Here is a 27,190-nt window from a genome sequence, read left to right as displayed (position 1 = left end):
TGTTTCAAAATTTCCAGTTGATACTAATTTATATTAGCTGTTTCTTTGCTGAGTCTTTCTGTTCTTTTGCATATGCTTCAACATGTTTGTATTGCCCGTTGAAACATTTTTATGATGAATGTTTTAAACCCCTTGTCAGATAACTGCAACATCTGCATCATTTTGATGTCACCATCTCTTGATTCTCTTTTCTCGTTCAGGTTGAGGTTTTTTGGTTTTTGGTGTAATGAGTGATTCTTGCTTGCATCCTGGACATTCTGGTGTTATGCCATCGGGCTGTGGACCTTATTCAAGTCTTCTGTTTTATTAGTCTCTCTTAAAAAGAGACTCATGCTGAGAACAGATGCCTACTGTCTGATTATCTCTAAAATATTAGTACATTTCTTGGTAGAGGCAACACAATTTTTTTTTTTAGTGTTAGTTTTCTCATTGAGTGTCTACACACAATTTTCTCTGAATCTTAAAAGTTTTACAATTATCATGATGATAAAAAAATATTTTACTATTTGTAAAGATGAAACTTTTCCTTTGCTGTGATGGTTTGCAATTGAAAGCTTTTTTTTTTTAAAATTAATTAATTTATTTATTTTTGGCTGTGCTGGGTCTTCGTTTCTGTGCGAGGGCTTTCTCTAGTTGGCGGCACGTGGGGGCCACTCTTCATCGCAGTGCACGGGCCTCTCACTATCGCGGCCTCTCTTGTTGCGGAGCACAGTCTCCAGATGCGCAGGCTCAGTAGCTGTGGCTCACGGGCCCAGTTGCTCCGCGGCATGTGGGATCTTCCCAGACCAGGGCTCGAACCCGTGTCCCCTGCATTGGCAGGCAGATTCTCAACCACTGCGCCACCAGGGAAGCCCTGAAAGCTTTTTTAAAGTACAGAATGATTAGTAAGATAGCATTTATCCAAGTACCCAGGCCCAGGATTCCTTGGAATCAGAGACATAGTCTTAAAATTTATATAATTAATTTCCTTTACAAGGGCTCTAGTTCATGTACGTTTACGACATTCTTCACACTTGCCAGCATGGAAATGTCTCACTGAATTTTCTAAACCGACAGTGTCAGCATGAAGACAGAGTTGGCGATTGGGACAGCACATTCTGGGCAACTGGAGTGTGTGTCCTGAGCTAACTGGCCTGCTCATCTGTAAATTTCTAGATTGACATTTACATATATTAGATATCGTACCATTAACTCTGATTCAGAAGTTTGTCTCCATTTATGTATAGAGTTGGTGTAATTTCTTATTCGAGAAGTTGGTATTCTCATCTCTTACAGAACATTGTGTAAGAGGAGTCAGTAACTCCAAGGTTACTGCATACACAGTGTGGCTGGGGCGCCTCAGCTTGAGGGACTGCCTGACCGTTGTCCCTGTTGCTTGTTTTTGCTGCTGATGTCAAGGCACGCTGCTCTGGCGCTGTTCCTTTAAATTTTTTTTTTTTTTAAACGATTCCCTTGTTCATCTCCTCTGCTGCTGTAGGAAGGAAGGAGTTCCAGTTTTTCGGAAGTTCATACGGTTTTGCTGCTCATTAATGACTCACCAGTGACACAGTTGAACTTGGAAGCTGTATTTGATGAAGAAAATGTACACATTTCTCTATAGCATTTTGTCACTTTGTTTTTCTGCGTTATTAACATGTAGGCAGAGAGGGGGTGTTTATTTTTCTTAAAGAAGGTTTAAGCATTAAGCATATTTTAAATGTTTTTCTCCCTTTAGTATCAGTTGACTCTCAGAAATGTTTCTCATCAAAGTGGAAACAATAAGGCTGTTGGATACTTAAGGTAAAAATGTGAGTTTAAGGTAGTTATTGTATTGACCTACTTTTACTTAGATACATGTAAATTATTCATCTTCCAGTACTTGAATGTTTTGTTGAAAGTTCCTAATTTTTTTAAACCTTTGGCAGCAGCTGAGATAGCTGTCTTCAGTTCTTACCGTGGTGGTACTCTTGGGTTCAGTATCATCCGTTCTGTCGTCTTTGTTCACATTGTTTTTACTCATTTTAAAACTATGTTTCCAGAATTATACTTAATTGCTGGAAACGTTGATCTTTCTTGAGTGACAAACCAATTAAGTGTGTATGACACCAGGCAACAAAGACACTTAAGATTCTCTGCTTATCCTGTCTCTGAAAAATCCATTATTCATCATCTTATTGTTTTTAAATACTGAGGTAAAATTTTCAATACAATAGGAAAATTGCTTTGGAAGTGGAATAAATTGCTTGCCAGCTCAAAGGCTCCATTTCTGAAGTTGAGGTTACTAAACATGATGTTGCTTATATTCATTATCTTTCAGACTCATTGTACTGCTTTTCTAGCATTAAACTTGATAAGATTGTGACTTTTGCTAAAAAACAACACAATGGCTAGAAGAACTTAATGAAAAAGACTAAAAATCTCATTTTGTATACTATATTATAATATATTTAAGTGGTGTTTTGAATTTTAATTACATTTTGTATAAATATTCATTTTCTAGTTGACTGTTTTAAAAGAAATAATCTTACACAGAAGTAAGAAAAAAGGAATTTTTGAGAGGAAAAGTATTAGTTCTGTTTTAGATTATGTAATTTTTTGCCTAAACCATCTCAAATGATAGGTCGCTTGCTGTAGGGATGTTCGGTGATGGTATCAGTAGTAATTGGAGTTGTTTGTAGAAGATTATATGGAGAGATTAAAACGAGTATCCCTTTGATTAGTGGAGTAAGGTGTTCAAAAGAGAGGTGATAATAGTGACTGCTACTTCTCCTGACATATGCTTTCAGCCAGAGATCTTCTGCCTTCTTGTTTTTAGTGATGATATGGTATTCCATCATGTATTAAAAGCAACTCTAATCGTTGATATTAAGGTTTTTCTAGGCTTTTGGGGTGATCAGCACAGCACAGTGATCATTATCTTTGTAAATATATCTTGTATATATTTTTAATTTTATGAGATAATAGAACCTGTGCATTAAAGTTTAATTGCATTACCAAAAAAAAAAAAAAAAAAGGCTTTCGATGCATCTTCACAAATTAGTCTCCAAAAAGTTGTTCGCATTCTTACCAGCAATTAAGAGTCCCTGGTTATCCAAGACTGTTGGCCATGCCAGATGTTAAGAAGTATTTTTTCAGTTGTTTTAATTTGCATGTTTTAAACGTCCTTTTTGAAAACAGAAATTCTTCCCAGGCTTAAAGCCTTCCACTGCCTTCCTCTTCCACTTTGAATTCGCGTTACGCTCTTCCTTTCGGCTTCCCAGTCTGTGGGGCTTGCCCCGCTGCATCTGCAGCTGCATTTGCCGCAGCTCCGCCCGGCCCGCTCCCTCCAGCCACACTGGCTGTCTCCCCTCCTGCAGCCCTCCAGGCTCTGCAGCCCCTCTGGGTCTTCCTAGACCTTGGTGTACTTGGCTGCTTTTCATCCCGGCGTCACTTCTTGAGACTCAGGCTCCTGGACTATCTGAGGAAGACCCCCTCCTGTCACTTCTGGTCTCATCACCCCCTTTATTGTCTTCCTAGCACTTTCCCCTTTGAAAATAGTTTACATCTTGTCTTTGTCCTGTTAGTACCTAAGCTGTGTATGAGCAGGGGCTTCGTGTGCCTCTTTGCTTCTGTACCCGCAGGGACAGCGCTAGCACGTAGTAGACGCTCAAGTGTTTGTTGTAAGGTCCTAATGTGGTGGAGTGTAATTTTCTAAGTATAGCTGTATTTCTTCCTTTGTGAATTGTCTTTGTTCATGTGTCATTCAAAGTGTTTGCTTTTTTATTGATTTTTATTGATTTGTGAGAACTGCTTATAAAGAATCGTTTTTTCTGTCATGTGCTGCATATTTTTCCCCATTTTCTCATTTGCTTTAAAGTTTTCTTCTTTGATGATGCAGAATACAGACCTCCAGAGTGCCTGGCCGTAGTAAGGACTCAGTAAACTGTAGCCATCCATTGTCCGGGGCTCCTTCGTCTAAGACGCCTGCAGGAGTTCTTTTTCATTCTGGTTTGTTGTCTAATTGACAAGCCTGTTCCCCAAACGATCGATCTCTTGAGCCAACTTGCCCTGTGTGTAAGGATGCAGCACGCTGGCTGTGGCAGCCAGCAGGAGGATGAGGAGAAAGGGCCTCGTGGTAAGTGCAGGTAAAACCGTGTTGTAGGAATTAGCTCGGCGCGCTGAGGGTGTGGGTAGTGGTGAGGGAATATCCGTCTTCCAGCGGTTACGTGGCTGCCGGGGAGCAGGGTGTCATCAACAATAATTACAGAAGTTTGTTCTTTTTTAAAAAATTGTGGCAAAGTATACGTAACATAAGAGATACCATCTTAACCGTTTTTCAATGCACAGTAAATGGCATTAAGTATGTTACCGTTGCTGTGTGACCGCCACCGCCATCTACCCACAGAACTTCCATCTTCCCAAACTGAACCTCTGTGTCCCTTCGACACTGACCTCCACCCTCCCCCACTGCCCGCTCACCTCTGTCTACCTTCTGTCTCTGGAGTTGACTGCTCTGGGGACCTCATGTAAGTGGAGTCATGCAGTGTTTGTCTTCTCGTGTCCAGCTTCTTTCACTGAGCATTATGTCCTGAAGGTTCTCGTTGTAGCTTGTATCAGTTTTCTTCCTTTTCATGGCTGAATGGTATCCCATTGTGTGTATGGTCCACGTTTGTCTATGGACATTTGAGTTTTTGTTCTTTCTTGTAGTATGGTTTTCTGTGTTAATTGTCTAAAACTGGGAATTAAATGAATACATGTGAAGTGCCTAGATTAATGCCTGCGAGTCTGAGCTGTCAGTAGCTGTTCAGTGCTGGTTTCTTCTCCTTTTCGTCACCATCATCATCCCTTCCACACTGAATTGTTAATCCGCAGGGTAGTGGGGGGGACGGGTCGGTGGCCCCCTCACTCAGTCTTCTGTTTTCAGCCCAGCATCCCTTCCCCAGAGGAGCGGAGGGCTGGTTGCCTAGCTGGGTGGGAGGGGGGCTGCAGGTAAGGATCCACATGTTTCTCTCAGAGCTTTCAGTCTGTTCTTATTCCAGCGTCCCTTCAGCCCCCTCCCAGAGGCACCCGGTGCTGCCGGTCTTCAGCCCTGCTAGGGTCCCGAGGTTCCAATCCCTTGGTTCTCTGGTTTCTTCACTGCTGGCTTCAGACTCCATTTTCGTGGTTCTGCTTAGTTGTTTACCATCCATCCATCTGCTTTCCCCAGCTTCTTACGTTTTGTTATCTCCTCTTTTGTTTTCTGTTCTTGTAGATTTACGCTTTTAAAAAAAAGCAATTTTTTGGATATTGAAAGTAGGTTATGTATTTAATCTTCCATGAAAGATTAAACATGAAACATTTTAATCTTGAAACATGAAACAAGAAACATGAAACATTTTTTTCATTTTACACATATCTATCTGATTCATTCTTCTCTTTCAGAAGACTGGTTTTCTGGGTTTCTTACTCTACGTAGTGGCATAGACCTCCAACAGCTCTTATCACAGGAGACAGTAGCTTTAGTTATCTAGGGAGACGGCTGCCTTTTTCTCAGCTCCAGCCGCAGAATTTTCCTGGACAGCCGTGGCTTAGCTTGGTTGGCTGCCTGTCCCCGACCAACCACAGGAGGGTTTGAGGTCCCAGGCAGCTACACAGCAGTCCTTCCCGGGTGGTGGGCGGAGTGGGCCAGGTTCCTAAGGAAAGAGGAGCTGGTGGGGCCAAAGAATAGATTCCCTCCCACTGCTGGCCTCCCAGCTCCTGCCCGTCCTTGGCAGGCCCGCTCCATTTACTGCCGCTGCCTGCGTCATGTTGCAGAGGCCTCAGACTGAAAATGAGTAAAACCAAACTCAGGGTTCTCCCTCTGCTGTCCGAAGCCTGCCCCTGCTAGTGTTTTCTGTCCTACTGAGCGGTACTGCTGTCCTTCTTCCCGTACAGGCCAGTCGTCCTTAGGCTCTCGTGTCCTCTGAGTTCATAGTCAAGCGTCACCTGTCTGTCTGCTCTAGCTCTTAAATGCCCCGAATCTACCCACTTCTCTCCTTTTTTCTCCAGCTCCTTTGTTCAAGCACTGTCTGTCTCTGTCCTGGACTCTTGCAGCGGCCTCCTGATTGGCTCCAGCTCTGCCTCGACCAGTTCTCCAGGGCAGCCAGAGTGCAGAGTGAATCTCATGTTTGCCTCTCACCTGAAATGGTTGTCTTTCCTGTGATTTGCAAGGGCCTCCACTGCCAAGTTCCTTCTGCCTTTCCAGGCTCGCGAGAGGCCCTGGTCTTACGTCTGCGCGGGCCGCCCCTGCTGCCCCTCTTACCTTCCGAAATGTGTCCAGCTAAATTGAATTTTCCGTGCAAGAGGGGAGCAGCCTCGGCCATAGTTCATTGGTAGTGTAGGACCCCGTGTGACACCAAAGGTGATCTTCTTCCCCTTAAATAAGTAAATGTATTCAGCCCCAGTCTGATAAGGCTAAGGTAAATTGCTTCTAGTGTTTTTGGTATTTCTCATAGCTCTCATATTGGTGGGAGTTTAAATTTGCAGTTTGGCAATGTGTATCAACTATTTTAGAGCTTATGACTTTACATAGCAATTCTAGTCCTGGGACTCTCTGAAAGAATTCATCTAAAATATGGGAGAAGTGCTGTGCACAGATATATTCACTGAAATATTTTTTAATGGGGAGTTATAAATGTCTTCCCTGTAGGGGATAACTGAGTAACCTGGTAAGTCCACTCGCTGGACTCTTTTTTAGTTACCAGATGTTGAGAAGACGGTACAGAAACTTAGGTGGGAGGTTGGCATTGGCCTTCACGTCCAAGGACTTTTTTCCATCATTGAATTCCATTTGGGCTTGGATTCTTGACAGCTAGACACTTATTTTAAGAATAAACTCTCATGAAGATAGAGGCTTTGGGAATCTTGCCTGCTGACCTTTTCGCGGAATCCTAGTAGGCGAGTGCTACATGGCACCGTTGCCACACACTCACATGTGCACCAGCACACACAGGCACCCACCCACCCATGCACAGGCCGGACACACGTGCACACACACAGTTCCCTGAAGGCTGGCTGAAAAGATAGCTAACTGCAGACATAAAGCTTGTCATATACTGTAGGAGATGCATTTTACTGAAGTTCAGAGCAGAATGGAAATTGTGCTAGTGCTGTTAGATGTTCCTGATTATCTGGAGTAGCACTCATCATTGTCCATCCTTCTGTAGGCCTTCTTTTCCAAAATGTCGGCTTTCGAGAGTGACGGGAGATCTAGAGAAAGAAGATAGTAGTGATGGAGAAAATGACAAGTGTCCAGGTGACCACAGGTCTTAGAGGCAGTGGCAGGAGAAAAGATGGAGAAGCTGTAGATGGAGGAAGTAATGGAGAGTGGACATCTATTCCAGTCTTAAAATTTTTGCCCTTTGAATATAGTTTCCGCAGTTGTTCATTATAAGATATTGCAAGCATACAGAAACATCAGAAGAATGGTCTTTTACGTAGATAGAACAGCTACACATGGAAGGCTGCTTGGAGGGTTCTGCTCACGGCATGGTAACGGCAGCTTTCTTGGACAGCCTTTCCTTTCCTGCTTACCTTGGTTTAGTGTTTTGCAAAGGAAAATAGCATTACTGTGCAGTGTTATTTGTAATGGTTTGCTTCCCCTGAAGACAGCTTAGTATGAGGGAAAAAGAAAAGTGTGATTAGTAGAATTGGGCCGGCTCTTGCCCTAAGCGAGACCCGTATCGTACACAGAAGACTGCTTGGCCTGCCTCAGTGCTCTGTTCTTTCCTTTATCCAGGTACCAGCTGGAAGATGAGTCTGCCCATTTGGATGAAATGCCACTAATGATGTCTGAAGAAGGCTTTGAGAATGACGAAAGTGATTACCACAAATTACCGCGAGCTAGGATCATGCGAAGAAAGAGAGGCCTAGAGTGGTTTGTCTGTGGAGGATGGAAGTTCCTCTGTACCAGGTTTGTTATGCATTGCTGCCTAACCTCCTTCACACCAAGGTTACACAGTTATTTATAAGCTTAGCTTCTAAACACATTTGTTTCTATATCAAACTAAAGAAGCCGCTCTCTAAATGACATCATGGAGAGTATTAATAACCTTAGTCAAAACCAAACAGTGCTAATCCAGAAGGGACAGAAAGCCAAATTCACTTTTTTGTGAGATGTTTTAATGTTTAGAAGATGGAGGAAATTAGTGATTTTGTAATTACTGCATGGTAGAATTAATTCTGGTCACTGTATTGACATTTATAAACTGTGTTCCTTTCTTTTCCATCTGTGATTATAGAGGCGTCCCTTGGTATCTGTGGAAGACTGGTTCTGAGACCCAAATCAGTGGATGCTCAAGTCTCTTTATTTTTTCAGTTATACGTGTATATATATTTTTTCAGATTCTTGTCTATTATAGGTTATTACAAGATATTGAATATAGTTCCCTGTGCTATGCAGTTGGTCCTTGTTGTTTATCTGTTTTGTATATAGTACTGTGTATACGTTAATCCCAGACTCCTAATCTACACCCCCCCCCCACCCCGCCCTCCCTGCTATCCCCATTGGTAACCGTAAGTTTGTTTCCTATGTCTGTGAGTCTGTTTCTGGTTTTTTTTGTTTTTTTTTTTAAGCTGGGAAATCTTTTACTCCTCTGTTTCTGTTTTGTAAATAAGTTCATTTGTATCATTTTTTACTTTCCACATATAAGCAATATCACATGATATTTATCTTTTCTCTGACTGACTCACTTCACTTAATATGATAATCTCTAGGTACATCCATGTTGCTGCAAATGGCATTATTTTGTTCTTTCTTATGGCTGAGTAATATTCCATTGTTTATCTGTACCACATCTTCTTTATCCATTCCTCTGTCGATGGGCATTTAGGTTGCTTCCATGTCTGGGTTATTGTAAATAATGCTGCAGTGAACATTGGGGTGCATGTACCTTTTGATTTATGGTTTTCTCCAGATATATGCCCAGGAGTGGGATTGCTGGATCACATGGTAACTCTACTTTTAGTTTTTTCAGGAACCTCCGTACCATTCTCCATAGTTGGAGTTGTAAATTGGTTGTACCAATTTACATTCTCACCAACAGTGTAGGAGGGTTCCTTTTTCTCCACACCCACTCCAACATTTATCCTTTGTAGACTTTTTAATGGTGGCCATTCTGACTGGTGTGAGCTGATACCTTATGTAGATCTGTCATGTACTGGATTGGTCTAAGACAGACAGTTCTGTCGGATCCAGAAGCAGGATGTGGAGATGGAGGTTCGAGAGTTGTTGTTACTGTCGTGGTTGTGGAAACCACCCGGAAGGATGACATTCCTAAAATGGCAGCAGTGTGGTAGAGGCCCATGAAGGAAGAAGGAAAGGGACCCCCTGGGGAAAAGGACAGTGGTGGAAAGGAAGGCTAATAATCCTTTTTTTAGGCAGCAGAAAAAATAGGGGAGGACGTGTGAAATAGTGTTGGAGAGGATGGCTTTTATCTTGACTTCAGTTGGGAACATTAGTTCATTTAAGTGAGGAGGTGTCTGGGATACACATGAGGACTAAAAAATGACAGAATTGGTCACGCCTTGGTAGAGGTCATCAGTAATCACGCATCTGTGTTGAGCCCAGCATAATTTTATTACTGTTTGCCCATCAGGGAGAAGCCTGAGCCATTACAGAACCAGCTGTGGAAGCGAGGGGGTGGGCAGTTACGGTGGGAACGGTGGCCAGTGTCGTGAGTTGAAGCGACGGCTGCGGCAGAGGAGCTTTGGGCGGTGCCACAGTTGCAGTCTGATGGGCGTGTGGTGTGTTCTCCATTAGTGTGGGGTGGGAGGGGCAGTGGGGTCAGACCAGCGGTGCTGTTTGAGATGAGCATTCTCACTGCTGTTTACAGCCAAGAACTGGAAGAGGCCCTCTCCTGAGAGCCAAGGGCCAAGCCAGAAGCTGAGCCAGAGCCTGACTTGACGCGCCAGAGCCTTTCCTGGCTCTTGGCTCCGTGGACTGGGAAGAGCGCTAGGACGAGGAGGTGTGGTCCAAATGCGGTCGGTCCTGACTTGCGCTCTTCAAGTAGATAAGTGCCTGGTCTCACCCTCCTAAAGGGAACCTGACGTGGAGATCAGTGGGATTGAGGAGGCTGAGAATCTTACCTCCTGTGCATGGAGGATCCCTGGATAACAGAGAGTTGCTAAAAACTGGGGACGTGGGAGTGGGTACTGATGGACATAAAACTTTAAGGTCACAGTCTCGTGCTCATGCTGTGGACTTCAAGAGGGCAGGCCATGTTTTGGAAGTGGTACTTATCCATACCAGTCAAACAGTTGCCAAGAATTGTGGGCATTGTTGAAGGCCGAGTGCATCGTTGAATTAATTATTTTTGGTCTTTTACAGGATTTTGTTTTTACCAAATGGAACATAGCCAAATTTTGGATTTCATTTGTAATATTCCTTTTCTTAAGGAAGATATTAAGAATATATTTGAAAATCTAGGTGTTAGTGGCAAAAACTAACATGTTTTGGGGATATTAAAACAGCTCAGTAATATATACTCGAGACGTATGTAAAGTCTTTGTCTTAGTAAATGGTGATCATGTGGGCAGAGCTGACCGAACCGTCGTGGTGGCTTCGCTCACGAGTGTCTCTTTCCACGTGGACGAGAGTGACCTGAGACGTGGCCACACTTCGTGTTCAGTGTGCATCCACTACACCAGGAAATTGTTACGGAAATTAAAACTGCACCTTACAGAACAGACTGTACAGTTAGCAACTTAGATGGGTCTTATTTTCTTTATTCCTTATAAATTTCCAGTTTTGAATATTTGCTAACCTTTCTATTTTCTAAATACCAGGCATTATAAAAGTCAGTGTTATTAAGGTTATTAGGCGATGGATCAAAGAGTAGAAGATATATAAAATTACTTAGTTTAATTGCAGAAGAAAACGTTATGAATATTGTAAAGATAGCAAAGGATATTAATGAGTTGCAGATATTTCATTGTATTTTTATTTGTAGATTCTGTGAGTAGTAAGGTTTATTTTTAAATTCTTCTTCTTCTGGGATTGAGTAGGCTTTAATTTCTTCATGGCTTAAGACCTGCCTTCTCATTTTTATTATTTGGCAAAAATTCCAACTCTGAAAAATTTGACTCTGAAAAAACTTTTTCTGTAATCTGTCTTCTAAACCTTGGAGTGTCCTCCACGTGGGTTACCGTGATGCACACCGGCATGTAGTTCTGGGGGACAGTAGTGCCTTTCTCACGAGGTTTACATTTCACCCGCTATCAAAAAGCACTTTGTCCCCATGAAAGTGGAACCCCTGAATGGCATTTCCATATGAAGGGAGGGTATCAAATGCTAAGATTGTTCCCAGTTCTAAATGGCCTCTGCACTTTCAGTTAATCTGCAACACGTTTGGAGTGTAGAAGCATGGGAAAATGCTGATCTCTTAAGAGGACATGAGTGCTGTGTCTCTTTTGGCTTGGTAACCAAAGGTACCTGTTGGATAGAATTATTTATTCATTTATTTATTTGGGAAGGAGGCTTTCTAGATTTTGGAAGTTATTTAATTACGGCCCCTTAAAATTTTACAAGACAGGATCTTGGTATATAAAGATGTGCTTTATTTAGTATTGGAGTACTACTTTGATTGTAGAGGCATTTGCGAAAACTTACTAATACTAAAATGTTTTAAGAAAAAAGTGTAGTTTGTACACTATTGGATTTAGTTTCAATTTGACTTGACAGTGTAAGGCGATTTACATATAAATGGGAAAGTGTCTTCTGAATACTGAGTAACTGAGGAAACGTGCAGTGCGCATAGAAATGTTCCTGGGTAAAGCTCCGTATTTCTTTCTTCCAGGGACTCCTCTGCATCTCCTTCTCACTTACCGGTATTTACCAGTATGTTTTACTCTTATTACTTTGCCTTCAAAAATTGCCCATAGTTTTACTTTCTCCCTTAGCTCTACAGCTCCATAAGGCTTACTTACACGTACTTTTTTGGTTACAAGTATTTTCTTTATGTGGGGGGTTTGTCTTCTCTTTCTGGTCATATTTTCTGTCTGCATAATCCGGTGGCAATGCTGGCGGAGCCCCAGGCTTTTAAAACTTCGAGACTGTGTATTCATTTAATATTGTGGAATAGCGGGTGGTTTAACAGCGGCTCCCTAACCACTGCTTGATTCTGTCTTTGCATGAAGAAATAATGCTAAGATTTTAATTTGGTAATAGTAGTAGCAAAGTGTTATGAATAATTTAATTACATTTTGGAAGTCTAGGAATCTTAGTTTTTTCCATACAGGGTTATAGAGAAAAAATGAGCTGTTGAATATGTGTTTTTAGCCCCTGGTATTGTATTTAGTTTCTAGAGTAAGGGGCTTTGAAAGTTAATGGGATGTTAGTTTCATGTGCTGCTGACGGTGTAGATGTTGAGGTTTTTATTCTAGCGAATGTTTACAGTGTCATGTGATGAAGACAGTGGTTTTGCATTTATAGAGCTTTTTGCCTGTAGAATATGTCGATACCAGCCTAAACTCTGGAAAATCCACATTTCCTAAGTTTTATTTATATTTTTTCAAACACTGAGCTTTGGCTAGCCTCCGTTTCATCTTAAGACTTGTCTGACTTTTGCACATTAAACCATTAGTTTACATAATTATGTGTTTCAGGAGAAAAATTCATATCTGAATACATTCCTGGAGGATCTTTGCTGTATTTGAAATGCTGAAGGAAGTGTGCACACACGAGGACTGCTGTCCTAGCTGTCGTGCTTGCCTGCAGAGTGCTTTGTGTATACCAGCCCTGCTCCAGAGCTCCCCTGGGATGCTGAGAATATTCTAGATCTGTGACGTCCAATATGGTAGCCACTGGACAAGGTGGCTGTTGAGTCCTTGAAAGGTGGATAATGTGACTGAGGAACTGGACTTTTTATTTTACTTAATATTAATTAATTCCCACTAAAATAGCCACATGTGGCCAATGGATGCTTTATTGGACAGTAACTTTTTGTGCCAATTAGTGTTATAAGTTTGGAGACATTTTGAATGTGACAGCTAGAGGCAGCGTAGTGACGGCAGAGCTCTGAGTGCTTCCCCTGTGGCAGGCATTGGACCAGGAGCTCAGAGCGTGTCACCTGTAATCTCATCAGCGCTGCTGCGGATGAGGAAACAAAGGCTTAGACCAGGGGACCACCCCAGGGCCACTTGCCCGCTCACACATTTTCCATGTGTTTCCATCATCTGTTGAATGGCTGCCGTGCTGTGTGCTGCGCTAAGGACAGGCCGTCGGTGAAGGTGAGCAGGAGCCGGCCTGCCTGTTGCTCTCGCGGCAGGAGGAGCACGGGGTTGAGTGGGGATCGAGGTCCGGGCTCTGGGTCAGCCCTGCCCAGTTGTTGCGTGCACATCGCTCACTGACCTCTGTGGCCTCGGGTTTTCCCGTGTGTACCGTGTGGGAGTTCGGCGTCTGTGAGTGTGGTTGCGGGGGTCCGAGACGAGGAGCTGGTGGTGTAACTGCACAGAGGCGGGCGGTGCGCGCCCTCCCTCCCTTCCAGCTGCGGGAGGTGCCCCAAGGAGAGGCGCGGGTCCGCCAGTTTGGTTCCGCGCGGGTGTTGGTGAGGGGGCTTGGGCTGGAGGCGATCCAGGTCCTACTGTAAAAGCAACAGGAAGGTGAGAAATAGTAGTTTGAAGCTTATTATATTTTATTTGAAGCCTTATTTAATTTTTGTCTCATACAAGCATAAACAAGATCAAATATTACCAATATTGACTGAGATCTACTTGACCAGTCCCCTTCGCCCAACCAACAAACAGTAAGGATGGGAATACTTATTTTGACAATCTTAAATCGTTTAATACTACTGTGATTTATAACTGTTGGGGATTTAAAAGTATGCTTTATGTGTGGAGATGCTCTCCGTTCTGATTTATTTTTTAAAAAGTGATGGCAAGCAGTGATAAGAAATTTCTGTTCTTGCAGAGTTGGGTCTTCTTTGTCTGCTCCAGTTGAAGCAGAAGACGGGGTGCGGGGAATGTTTTAGAGCTGATCTGCTTGGTATGCGTTGGGCGTTCCTGGACCCCCCCACGGGGTGGCTCCTCAGGACGGCAGAGCCTGACACTCCGGCAGGCGATGAGTGTGCCCACGCCAGGAGGACAGGGCAGCTTCCAAAGGGCAAAGCCCCGTCCTTCCAGGATGAAGGTTTTCTGAGCACAGCCAAGAGCTAGGTGGATACGTAGTAGGGATATACGGATTTCAGTTTAAACACATGAGGTATTCCCTCATACAGGGTGCTGCTGTGGGTGATTTTAAAGTAACACATCTGAGTGTGTTAAAGGGAAGAAAGACATGCAGTGAAGTTGACACATAAGCCCTGGGGGTCAGCCTCATCTTATAATCATACCTTCTAAGGCTGTCATTATCATGCAGAATTTCATGTTAACTTTTGAGCTTACTTTGTCACAAAGTGAAGTTAGGAATTTCTGCCTTATCCTTCTGGCTTGCGGTTCTAGCCTTAGCTACATTTAGAAGATGAAGTTTAATAACTTCCCTTCCCTTAATAAACCTTTCGGAGTCTTTCTCTACATTTTGGAAATTTTAATTAAACTGAATTGTTAATACTGAAGTTTAAATTCAGGATTATTTTATGCTTAATAGAGGTGAATTTGATACCTTTTCATCATTTTCTGAAGTATTTTAAGAAAAGTTATCCCACTAGAAACTTTATACTCTCTATTCAAATATGATGGTTTGGATGTCCAGGAAGGAGAAGAGTTTGTGCTCCTGGAACCCTGAGCAGGGTTGGAGCAGGGTAGATTTAGATTAAAATCTTCATTGCATAGATGAAGGTAGCCACATGGAAATACAATCAAGCTTTTATTACCATTAGAATAGTCCAATAAACATTGGTATCCTTTCTACATACTGAATTGAGCCGTACGTCTTAATTTTATATTCACGCTATCACTTAAAGGAGGAAAGTCATCACTTAAAGGAGGAAACAAGTGACTACTTAAGACAAGGGGGTGGGTCACATCCTAGTTAATTGACGTCTGAGAGCCTTTATCACTGAATCACCAAGTGGTGTATTGAGAATTACCGATAATTACCGATAACATATGGCGATTCTTTTCTCAGCATGTAAAGCATTGACTGCTTCAGAATGTTAATGGTTTTATTTTGCCAATAAGAGGGTCTAAACGGGGAAGATAATTTCCCTGAGGTTCTAGGAGTCATTGCACACTTATACATGCTCCTTCAGTATCTTCATATCAAATTTAAATTAGTATAGCTGACCTGTTTTAAGAAAACCCTTACAGATTAACAGTAGATATGCTGTTGGTGTCTGGTAAGTATAGAAACAATCAGTATTGGCTCTAGATATGTAGAATTAATTCAGAAACTTTTGAAAAAGCATACGCAATATGTATCTTTTGTTTCATGCAGTTGCTGTGATTGGCTGATAAATATTTGTCAAAGAAAGAGAGAATTGAAAGCTCGTACAGTGTGGCTTGGATATCCGGAAAAGTGTGAAGAAAAACATCCCAGAAATTCTATAAAAAATCAGAAATACAATGTATTTACCTTTATACCTGGGGTAAGATTGTTAAATTCTTGAAAACGGGCTGCATATCAGAGATTGCTAACTTTGTTTTCATTTTTTTCCCTCATTAATTCTGTCGTATCCAAATCAGAGTCCTTTTGCTTTGGAACCATGGGTGTTTCAAATAATTGTTAAGTAATTCATATGCATTTGTAATAGCCACATGATAAGAGTTCAACTCAAGAAAATATATAGTTTGATTATTGCCTTCAATTCTACATAAACATCACATTTATATTATTGTAGAAATAACCAAGTAAAGCTAAATAAAATTATCGGAAAATAAGTCATAAATTTTGTTTGGCTGGGAATTTGTTTGGTGGGAAAAGTGGAATGATCTAATGTTTAAAGCCTGCCAAGGCTGTCACAATGAAAGTAAAATAACTTTTTACACAAACATGACTCCATAACAAAATATCTATAAGCATTTGTAGATTTCTTTTCTACTTCACATTGTAAATTTCAGGCCTTGTTGTATTGTTATATCAGTAATTATCTTTAATTAGGTATTATGCTAAATTTCAATTCTGAAGTTTAAATATTTATTACTTTTTTTGTTGCCTGTGATATTTCTGGCTTAAATTATAAAACTGAGATTATATGTATTTAGAATAGTGGAATTATTGTTGCCTTTTGTGCATCATTCCCTATTTTAATAGACAGATTTATTTATCTTTCTAAAGGCAAAAGAAAGCTGGCACTGATTATATTTCCAGTATCAAAGTTTTTGATATGTTCTAGGTATTAGCTCTTATGCTATTTTGCAAAAAAAACCCTCTTGATTATGTGAAATGAGGGCTGCTTTATCTTTCATGTTTTTATTTAAATAACCATGCTGACTTTATATTGGGCATTGATCAGCCCTCACCACCCCCCCCATCCATCCAGTAGTTGTCAGATGCTTGATGTCTGATGTGCTCCTTTATTAAAACACACAAAACTAATGGCTTCATAATTAAAAGACTGATCTTTTGTTAGGACTATTAAGTGTAAACTCTCTTTCAGGCAGATAAATATTCTCATCTTTATTGAGTGAAGCTACTGTTTTCTCCTTAGGTTTAAATTATTAAATACTCCCAGATTGGCTAAGTATTGTACATTTTCCTAAAGCCCTCCAGCAGTTCACTCAGCAGACAATAAAGTCTTGATTGCAGTGGTTTAAAGTGGATTGTGCAGCTTAGTTCTGATCCGAGTGAGTTCACATGGCTGCCAGGATGGCTGTCCGGAAGAGACCTGTTGATGTGTCTGTACAGCTGTTACCGTGGGAATGACTTTTTTCTTAGATTGTCTCTTACATTAGTCTTTTCATCTATAACGTAGTATTTTAGAAACATTTGGTAATTGCACAGTAGGAATTCTATGCCATTTTCAGCACGAATGGTAATTTCTGAATTGCTAATAGATATAATCTATGCTAACTGAGATTTTAAAGAAATCACTGAGGAAAATGAGTTTTCTCTCCTGCTAAGATTAATTTAGGAAATGATTCAAAACATTTTTAGACAGCAGTTGAACATGATTATGAATATAAACGTGTTATCGATGTAACTGATTTTTTTAGTCATACACATAACTGTGTGATGATGTGTATAACTTCATTATATAAAAACTGCGGTTCCAGACTCTAAGTCAACAATAAGTACTTAACCCTTTGCTCTGCCCTTGTTAAAATTTCTGTGCTTTCCACATTGTATTAAAAAATGGCATCCCAGGAGATTTTGATTTGCAGTTAGCAAGTCTGTAAGTTTCATTGTAATTGTAGTGTTGAAGGTCAGCTACCGTATATCAGCTATCATATAAAGAATATGCAGGTAGCTGTCTTCCTGAAAATTGGTCTGTAATTTACATATTTTAATATTTTATCATTTCTTATACTTTGAGGGAAGTAAATACAGGAGATTAAAGTAGGTTTTTTGTGTGTGTGAAGTCATACCTGTACATGATTTGCTTGTTCACTCGATCTTTGTAAAGCTGCCTGGATGTCCACATTCAGAAAGCGTGGCTATCATGTTTTATTGTTTACCATTTCATAAATACAAGGTTAACACCACTTTTCCGTAAGCTTTTCTGAGTTGATACGAAGAGATACGTTTGTATATCTATATTAACTGACTTACTAACATTGGGAAGGTTTTGCTGTCTCATTTGGTGTGCATGTAAAGATTTATAGAAGATGAGTGTGGGAACCTGGAAAATTGCATGCAAGAGAATAAGAAACTTTTAGAGGACACTTAACATAGTTAAAAGTTCTAATTGTCTTTTTTTTCAGTTTATTTTAAATATAATTTGGGGTAACCTTAGCTCTTTTTTGTGATTTAGTTATTGGAAAGCCATTGTCAAAATTAACGTATTGTGACTCAGGGCATATTTTCACTGTTTGATGGAAATATAGTTAGATATTATGTTGATTTTAATTATTTAATTAAGGTATGAAAGATTTTCCTTGAAGAGATTATGTTAATTTTTTCTTTTTCTTTTTAGGTTTTATATGAACAATTCAAGTTTTTCTTGAATCTCTATTTTCTGGTAGTATCCTGCTCACAGTTTGTACCAGCATTGAAAATAGGCTATCTCTACACCTACTGGGCTCCTCTGGTAAAAAGACAAGATTTTTGAAATTAAGCGAAATTATTAAGTATTTAAAATGTAGCTTTAAGAGTTGAGATGGTTAAAAGATAAATCAGTCGGATTTTTAAAATGTGATGTGTTGCTGTGTGTCACTGAACTTTTGTTGCAAGGTTTCACAGAGTCCTCTGCAGCCCCACAGGAGGGTGAGGGCAGCGTGCTGCACCAGGTTGGCTGCAGAAGCTACAGAGCGCCTTTGCTGGTGGGGCTGGGCGTTCTGCTGGGCCCTAGGGTGGCAGCTGTGTGTCCCCGGCCCCGCTGCCCCGTACTGGAGGAGCTCTTGTGAGAGATGGGGCGGGCCTCTGCGAGTCTGCTCAGCACCTCTGACATCCTGACGGACGGGCAGCTTCTCCCTCCGCCTGGTGGCGACAGTTCTGACGTATCTCAGTGAAGTCTGACAGCTGCTGGTTGACAGCTTGGGGTGTGACATTTTTGGAAAGGCAGATGATGTTTGTCATTGAATATTTCCATTTCAAACATGCTGTCTTGATAGTTTTGTACTGTGTGCAGATAGTTTTCATCGATTTTCAGTTGACAGAGGAAAGACGTATGTCTCCTTCCTTCTTCTCACCTAGAAAGAGGTACTGCTCCCTGCGGTGTGCTGCCTTCTGGGCAGAGCACCAGTGTGACCTGGGCGAGAAAGCATAGCGAGCGAGGTGACTCCTGTAGCGAGGGGGCAGGGCGGTGCTCAGGTTTCCCGCCTTCGGAACTGGAAATCGGAGCCGTATGCTCTCCACTTGATCTGTTCTGGTTTGTGCAGCCCTGCCGCCTCAGAGACTGTGCTCTCAGATGCAGCCGGAGAAGTGGAAGCGGGGTAAGCTGAAGTCCCTCTCCGGTTCCTGTTCACATAGACTTTAGGGTAGCGTGGCTCTGAGCAATGAAAGCAGCTTATGTGTAATCTAGATACAAAATTACTGAATAAATGAGTACCTTTTCCACTTACTGAACTCGCCAGATCGACAGAGACATTGGTGCTGATGATGTAAAGCTGTGATTCTCATCCACTGTTGTGTAAACATAAATCTCTATAGCCTTTTTGGAGGATAGTTTGGAAATATATATAAAATACCTTATAAATGGATTCAGCATTTTTATTTGAGGAATTTATCTTAAAGCAATAATGATCAGTCACAGAGTCTAAAGAATGTCTTTACTAATGTCTATTATTATTCTTTTTAAAAAATATTTATTTATTTATTTTTGGCTGAGTTGGGTCTTTGTTGCTGCGTGTGGGCTTTCTCTAGTTGCGGTGAACGGGGGCTACTCTTTCCTTGCGGTGCGCGGGCTTCTCCTTGCGGTGGCTTCTCTTGTAGCGGAGCACAGGCTCTAGGCGTGTGGGCTCAGTAGTTGTGGCTCGCGGGCTCTAGAGTGCAGACTCAGTAGCTGTGGTGCACGGGCTTAGTTGCTCCGCGGCATGTGGGATCTTCCCGGACCAGGGCTCGGACCCGTGTCCCCTGCATTGGCAGGCGGATTCTTAACCACTGCGCCACCAGGGAAGCCCTATTATTCTTGATGACAAAATTATTTGAAAAGTCAAATGTCTAACACTGGATTGTTTAACTGTGCTGTATGCCATGCATTGTTGGAATACTGTGCTACTGTGTACCTTTGAAAATGATGTTTAGAAAAAGTAATAACACTGCAGGTGTCCATATTAGAATAAATGGGGAAAAGTGGGTTAAAATATGTATGGAATGAAATACACAATTCTTTGATCAGCCCCCACTGAGTCCGTTTCTGTCCAGCACTAGTCAAAGCAGTGTTGATTCAATAGTGAATAAGACAAACCCTGTCCTAATAGAGCTTATATTCTGGGGGAGAAAGACAATTTAAATCATCCGTAATGCCAGGAAGCCTGCCATGAAGCCGTGAAGCCAAAAATGTAAAGCAGGATATGGGGGTGGAGAATGACCGGGTTATTTTAATAGGGTGGCTAAGGAAGTCGCCTCTGATGGGGTGGCATTTGACGACATCTGGACGATAGGAGGGAGTGAGTGTGCCGTGTGCAGAGCAGGTGTTGCAGGCAGAGGGCACAGTAGTTGCACAAGGTCTGGGCGCGCTGGAGTGTGTGGACGTGCGACTGTGGTGGGAAGGGGGCCCCGAGGGGCGGTGGGCACTCAGATTTCATCCTGAATGGGATAGGGGCGTGTGTCTGTGTGTTGCATATGTCACACGAGGGAGAGCACTGAAGCTTGCACCACAGTTTTAAAAGTTGATTTTAAAGCCACACAGCCATGGAGAGGGAACATAGGTGACTTTTTCTTCTTTCTTTTCTCTCACTTTTCTTCTCATTGGAGGTAACCTCTATTCTGAATTTGAGATTAAATTGCTATGTATCTCTTAATAATTTTGCTACTTATGTTTGTATTATTAAAACAAGATGCACTGTTTCTGCATACTTTCAAAATTCTATGTAACAGTTGTCTTACTCTAAGTATCCTTTTGTAACATGCTTTTTTGGCTTTACATTGATTTATAAAATTGATCCACGTGGATACATACATATCTAGTTCATTTGGTTTTTCACTTCTCTAAAGTATTCCATTGTATGAGTGTATGACAATTGATTTGTCCATCCTCTTGGGAAAGGAGACTTTTAGGTTGTTTCTAATTGTTCTCAATTACAGACTGCTGCATGATCAGTCGAATTGTGTGTTATTCCTTACGCACTTGTGCCAGAAATTCTGTAGGCTGTATGTGCCCTCATTAAAAGTGCTGTTTATTTTGTCCATTTTCTAATAAAAGCAGTCTAGCATTACAGAAATTTTAGAACATAGAAAAAATACTTGCTAATGCTGAAAACACAAACTTATTTATGGTTTTCATGTGTTTATTTCTAGCCCCTATTTTCTATTCCTAGCTGTATTTAGCACTTAAATACTATTTTCTACCTTGGGTTAAATTAATTTTAACTCAAACAATGAGTATCTGAGAACACAAATTCTTCTTAAAAATCTAAAGTAAAATATATTCATTTGTGTTTTGCTTTTGTCTTTTGCCCTTATTAACTCTGATTTAACTAGCTTTTAACCAAAGAAAATGTTCTGTTTTGATGGCTGCTTTCTGAAGAATTCAGTGTTGTCTGTTCACAGATGGACCTTGTGGACCAGGCTTGGACTGAGTGCACAGCGTACATGGGCCTCTCTAGTTTCTCTGCTGTCTTACGAGAGCTCATGTCCAGTTCTGGCTTGGATTTTAGGTCCTTTAACTTGAATTCTGAGGTTTTTTGAAGTATTTTATCATTTTTTTTTGACGTGAGAAATAAACTTTATTATAGTTAGATAAATACCTCAGCACGAACCTCAGTATCCACATCAGGGGACCATCATTCTGCTGTGATGATGTGTCCGTGCTCCAAAGACCAGAGGAAGGCCCCGCGCCTTCTTCCATCCGGGCGGCTGCCTCTGACACACGGGCGGGCGAGGGCTGCCCCGCTCCCCTCTGCCGGCCGCCGCACCCTCAGGCCTCCCTTCCCACCCTTCCCTCTGCTCCTCGGCTTGGCAGCAGCCACGGCTGATGCCTTTTCTCAGAAAACACAAAATGAAGATTTGTTAGTGTCTTTGCTTGCCCTGTTTATATGCATTTTAACCTTTGATTTGGCAAGAATCTCAAAGAAGTTGATGGGCGCATTAGGCTCACTTTTGAATCCACGAAGCTGACTTAGGGTATATTGGTTCTTTGATCCAAACTCACCTCAGAACACCTTTTAAATTTTTGAAAATTTAGATACTGTCTGTAGAAGATCTTTTTTATTAATCTGGGCAAAGTTAAAGAACCTTTAAACTAAATCTAAATCTAAAATATATATGTGTATTTTTTTTTTTTTTTTTTTTAACCAAGGGAAGTATTCTTGATTTCTTCCTAAGCCCTTGTTCTTTCTATGCCTGTGTATCTTACCCTGTCCCATGCCCAGGGCCTGGAATAGCAGGTGATCTTTATATCCACATTGAAGCCTTTGACATCTTTTCTCTGCTTGCACTCTAAGGTTCTAGAAGTTGCTCAAAAGAGGAATCAGTTAGCATCTGCAGATTTCTCCTAGCCAAAAACCTGCCAGTGAAGCATAAAAACATCTTGAAGCTGGTGATTATGAAATCTTACGTCTGATGTCCACTCATTTTAAAGAAAACAAGTTAATGCAGACTTAATCCCTTTGCTCTCTATCTAAAATTGGGATGTTTCTGAAAACAGTGATAGCTTAATTAATAATCTCTCTATTTCAATTACTCCTGGCAGCGTTATTTACTGGCTGCAGCTCTGAACTAATTTCTGTTATATTTTGTTATATAATAGAAGAGTAAACTGAAAGTAAAGTGATTTCATTACATTATTGGATCAGAATGAAGATTACCTTTCATACTGTTCAGATTTCAGAACACTTCTTCAAGGCAAAGCTGCTGTAATCAGAGTAACAAAATGGATTGTAATGCTTCTATCAAACTTAATAAGGTGGAGTAGATCTATCCATACAGAAGATTTTTAGATAAAGAAAATATGGATTTTTAATCTGTACATCTTCCACATAAAATATCTTCCTGGTGCTCTGTTAATACATAATTGCAAACCAGATAGGCTGTGTAGGTTGGAAATCAGTCTGTGGGGGACTCTGATTTTCAGTCTGATTTTAAAATCCTTCCTTCTATCCACCCTTTCTTGTGAGTGTCTCTGTGAATTGGAGGTGTGGGCAAAGTATGCAAAGGAGAAAACAAAATCAATCGTTTGTAATCCTGCCATCCAGAGACAACCACTGTTTACATGAACTTTGTGACCCTGACAGAGTTACTTTTTGTGTTTCAGTTTCCTTATCTGTAAGTTAGAGCTAAAGGTATGCATCTTGTAAGGTTTTTGTGACATTTAAAAGGTAATTCATTTAAAATATGTAGGAGTGTCTGGCATATAATAATCCCTCAAAGGTAAACTGATGTGGTAACATAATCAATGGAATCTTTTTTCTCTTTACTAAATTATATATTGTTTTGACACTCACTCCACATGGTTCCTGGGTTATATGGAGGAATAGAAAAGAATCCCACTTTGTGATGTAAGATTTCATCACGGGCTGTGGACAGGCCATGCGAGACATTCTTGTCATCCAGGGCTGATGCACCAGTGCTGTTGCTTCTGGGGGACAGTATGTCACTGTGACCCTCTTAAGTGCAGTTTTGGTTTTTCTAGGTAGCAGTGCTGTAGCCGACATCTCTGAGCTGGTCGGTGCTGAGGTCATGGGCAGGCCCAGCTGCTCCTGCAGGAGACTTGTGTATCCACATCTTCCCTAAACCACCCATCTGTTATGAGCCCAGACCTCTTCTGAGGTCTTAACCTCAGAAGATGTAAACTTGAAAAGCAGAGGCCCATTGGTTGTAACTCCAGTGGTCAAGAAGGAAATGGTGGCATCAGCTTGCCTTTCCTTTGATCTGTTTTACGTTCCTAGGCTGGTCACTGGGTGTCTTCTCGGAATATATGTGCTAGAGGTAGGCATGACGGTGTGGGGGGGACCCCTCTTGGCTGTTTCTGGTCCTACCCGTCTATTATGTATCCAGAGGAACCTTAGACTTGGAATGTGGTCTGGAGCAGCTTAGAGTTGTCAGCAGTCCTTGCCTGTGACCAGGACTCTGCTTCCTCTTAGGAGTGTTGAACTCCTGTTTTTAGAAGTTGGGACCTGCCCCTCTTTGGTGCATCTTCTCTAATATTATCACATTAGAAGAGGGAGCTTACTTTCACTCCTTGAGTTCTTAGGAGCACTAGGAACTAGCACATTTTTTGTGGTTTATAAACTTAATAAATTCAGAGTTAAATTTTGCTGTCTTTAAGCCGTAGGTTTAAAGGGTAAAAATTAGATTCATCTGGAGAGTTTAAATATCATTTGTGCGGGGGTGGGGTGGGGGGGGTCAGTTCCCTGGAGATTAGAGGTAAAGGTACATATTTCAGGTAGGGCCTGAGCAAATCTGTGTTGCAAACAATTGTCTGGGTGATTCTGATATGCCTGTCTGATAAAAATCACTTCTTTAAAAATACTGTCTTCATTGTATAAATGATGTATTCCTGAAAGTCATTCTCCTCTTGTCTCTCAAGGTGAGTCAGTCACAGGTAGAATTTTAAGAAATTACTTCCACACCATCACATGAGTCTGTAACAGTAAATATTCTCCTACACGAGAGCGGCTGCATAGAACTGTATTTTTTGGATTCATAGATGCATATTTTTCATGTTACTGAAATTGTGACTTATAAACGGTTTATGTATTTAAAGTGATATTGTCTTCCCACCAGGACTGTTACTAAATTAATAATGATGTATCTTTTTTTAAAAAATAAATCTATTTATTTATTTATTTATTTATTTATTTTTGGCTGCGTTGGGTCTTTGTTACTGCGCACGGGCTTTCTCTACTTGTGGCGAGCAAGGGCTAGTCTTTGTTGCGGTGCGCGGGCTTCTCCTTGCAGTGACTTCTCTTGTTGCGGAGCACAGGCTCTAGGCACAGGGGCTTCAGTAGTTGTGGCACGTGGGCTCAGTAGTTGTGGCACACGGACTTAGTCGCTCCATGGCACGTGGGATCTTCCTGGACCAGGGCTTGAACCCATGTCCCCTGCATTAGCAGGCAGATTCTTAACCACTGCGCCACCAGGGAAGTCCCAATAATGATGTATCTTAAAGTCAACAGCATCTTTGAATTAGGGAAATAAAATATTTCATCATATAAGAGTATCATAAATTTCTTATTTGGACTTTCAGGTTTCCAGTTTTTTCATATTCAGTGCTGGAATCCTTGATTTTATTTTATTTTTTTCTTTAGGCTAAGTTTTTAGAAGTGAAGCTGCTTGGTTAATATGTGTATAAATTTTAAGGCTTTTGATAATACTAAATTTCTTAAAGCTAATTTTTTTGATATTTGATGCTTTTATTTTATTTTATTTTTGTCTTTGCTAACCCTAGCTCTAATAAAATGATGAATTTGCGTTCAAGATAAGAGTACTTCTCTGCCCCCAACTAATAGTTTCTTTGATGACCACTTTATTTCATCACTGCTTTGTCATGACAAGTTACCAGCTTTGGAGAAGCTGGCCATTTGTCCCTAGAGCACATACTTCCCTCTAGTATGGAGATACTTGGTCATAATATAGAAATCTCTCTTGTTCTTAAAATTTTGTACTTTGCACAGCTACCGTACTTTTAATGGTAAAAGACTGGATGCTTCCCCCTAAGGTCAGCAGCAAGACAAAGATGGCTACTCCCACTGTTTCCATTCAACATTTTATTGAAGGTAAAATGAATAGTGCAGTTAGGCAAGAAAAAGAAATAGGAGGCATCTAGATGGAAAAGAAGAAAAGCTATCTGTCTCTTATTCACAGGTGGCTTGATCTTGTATACAGGAAAATCTAAGGAATCCATGCACACACAAAAATATTGGAACAAGTTAGTGAGCTGTAGGGTACAAGATAAATATACAAAAATCATTTGTATTTCTACACACTAGCAATGATCATCTGAAAATGGAATTAGGATAACAATTCTGTTTATAACAACATCAAAAAGAAAAAAAAATAGGAATAGATTTAGCTAAAGTGCATATCAAAAACTATAAAACATTTTTGAAAAAAATTAAAGAAGATCTAAGTAAATGGAAAGTCGTCTCATGTTCAAGAATTGAAAGACTTAGTATTACAATGACAGGACTCTCCAAACTGATCTACAGATTCAGTGCAATCCCAATCAAAATCCCATCTGGCTTCTTTTGCAGGCATTGACAAGCTGATTCTAAAATTCATGCAACAATGGAAGGGTCCCAGGGTAGCCAAAACAACCTAGAAAAGTAGGTCAAAGTCGTAGAACTCATACTTCCCCATTTTGAAACTTCTTACAGAGCTGTAGTAATCAAGAGAATGTGGTACTGGCAGAAGGATAGATATGTAGATCAAGGGATACAATGGTGAGTCCAGAAATAAACATTTATGACAAATGGATTTTCAGCAAGGGTACCAAGACAGTTCAATGGAGAAAGAGTAGTCTCCAACAGATGGTGCTGGGACGTTTGGACAGCACGTGGGAGGGATTGAAGTTGGACCCCTACCATAGCATACACAAAACGTCACTTAAAATGGATCATAGACCTAAATGAAGCTGAAACTATAGGACTCCTAGAAGAAAGCATGGAAGTAAATCTTTGTGATCTTGGACATTAAAAGCCCAAGTGACAAAAGAAGAACCTTGAGTAAGTTGGACTTCATCAAAACTAAAAACTTTTGTGCATCAGAGGACACCATCAAGAAAGTAAAACGATAACCCAGAATGGGAGAAAGTGTTTGTAACATCATATTTGTAAGTCACATATTTGACAAGGCATTTGTATCCAGAACGATATAAAGGGCTCTTACAACTTAACAATTAAAAGGTTAGTTGACCCAGTTAAAAAGTGGGTGTAGGATCTGAATTAACATTTCTCCAAAGAAGATATACACATGGGCAATAAACACATGAAAATTGGTGTAATCGCTTCAGAAAACAGTTTGGCAGTTTGTCAGGAAGCTTAACGTCGAGGTTACCGTATCACCCGTAATAGGGAAATCCACAGAGACGGAAGGTAGATTAGTGGTTTCCAGGGCAGGGACCGGAGGGGGCATGGGGGGTGGTTGCTGTTGGGGTTTCTTTTGGGGGTGATAAAAATAAATATGCTCTAGAACTACATGGTGCTGATGGAGGCACAACTCTGAATAAACTAAAAAGGTGAAATGCATGCTTTAAAAGCATTTTAGGGTATGTGAATTAATCTCAACAAAACTGTTACTAAAAAAAAAGTGTGCTAAAGGTCCTGCTATGTGAGGGTCACACTCTGCCCATCGTCAGCTGTCTTCAGCGCGGCGATGGCAAATCCCTGGCACGTGCTGTGCCTGCCTTCCTCTCTGCAGGTGGGGCCCACCAGCAACTGTTGTTCATGGCTTCTCTTTCTGATTCCAAGAGTAGCTTTGGAATACTTCTTAAAATAGTGCTTTTAGCAACCACTGGAAAGACACTGGCAAAGACTGGATGGGAGACGTCATGGTGTTGCAGGAGACTGCTGATAGTGT

General features: G+C 41.0%; 1 protein-coding gene across 12 annotated transcripts in view; it reads left to right on the top strand.

The window, feature by feature from the left end:
• The window catches only part of ATP9B (ATPase phospholipid transporting 9B (putative)), a 225,459-nt gene that overhangs the window by 10,279 nt on the left and 187,990 nt on the right, over positions 1–27,190 (top strand). For 6 of the 12 annotated variants that reach the window (XM_082418507.1, XM_082418499.1, XM_082418497.1 and 3 more), the window contains exons 2-4: positions 7,715–7,888; positions 15,350–15,500; positions 17,988–18,101. In XM_082418507.1, coding sequence (XP_082274633.1) covers positions 7,752–7,888; positions 15,350–15,500; positions 17,988–18,101 — 402 coding nt within the window. In that variant the 5' untranslated portion in view covers positions 7,715–7,751. Of the gene's footprint in view, positions 1–3,835; positions 4,094–7,714; positions 7,889–15,349; positions 15,501–17,987; positions 18,102–27,190 lie in introns of all 12 variants that reach the window. The other 6 variants (XM_082418506.1, XM_082418505.1, XM_082418503.1 and 3 more) reach the window with 3 other exon arrangements.

This window comes from Balaenoptera physalus (genome assembly GCF_965194825.1).
Source record: "Balaenoptera physalus genome assembly, chromosome: 12".
Classification (NCBI taxonomy): domain Eukaryota; kingdom Metazoa; phylum Chordata; class Mammalia; order Artiodactyla; family Balaenopteridae; genus Balaenoptera; species Balaenoptera physalus.
This window is presented reverse-complemented; position numbering and strand designations above follow the sequence as displayed.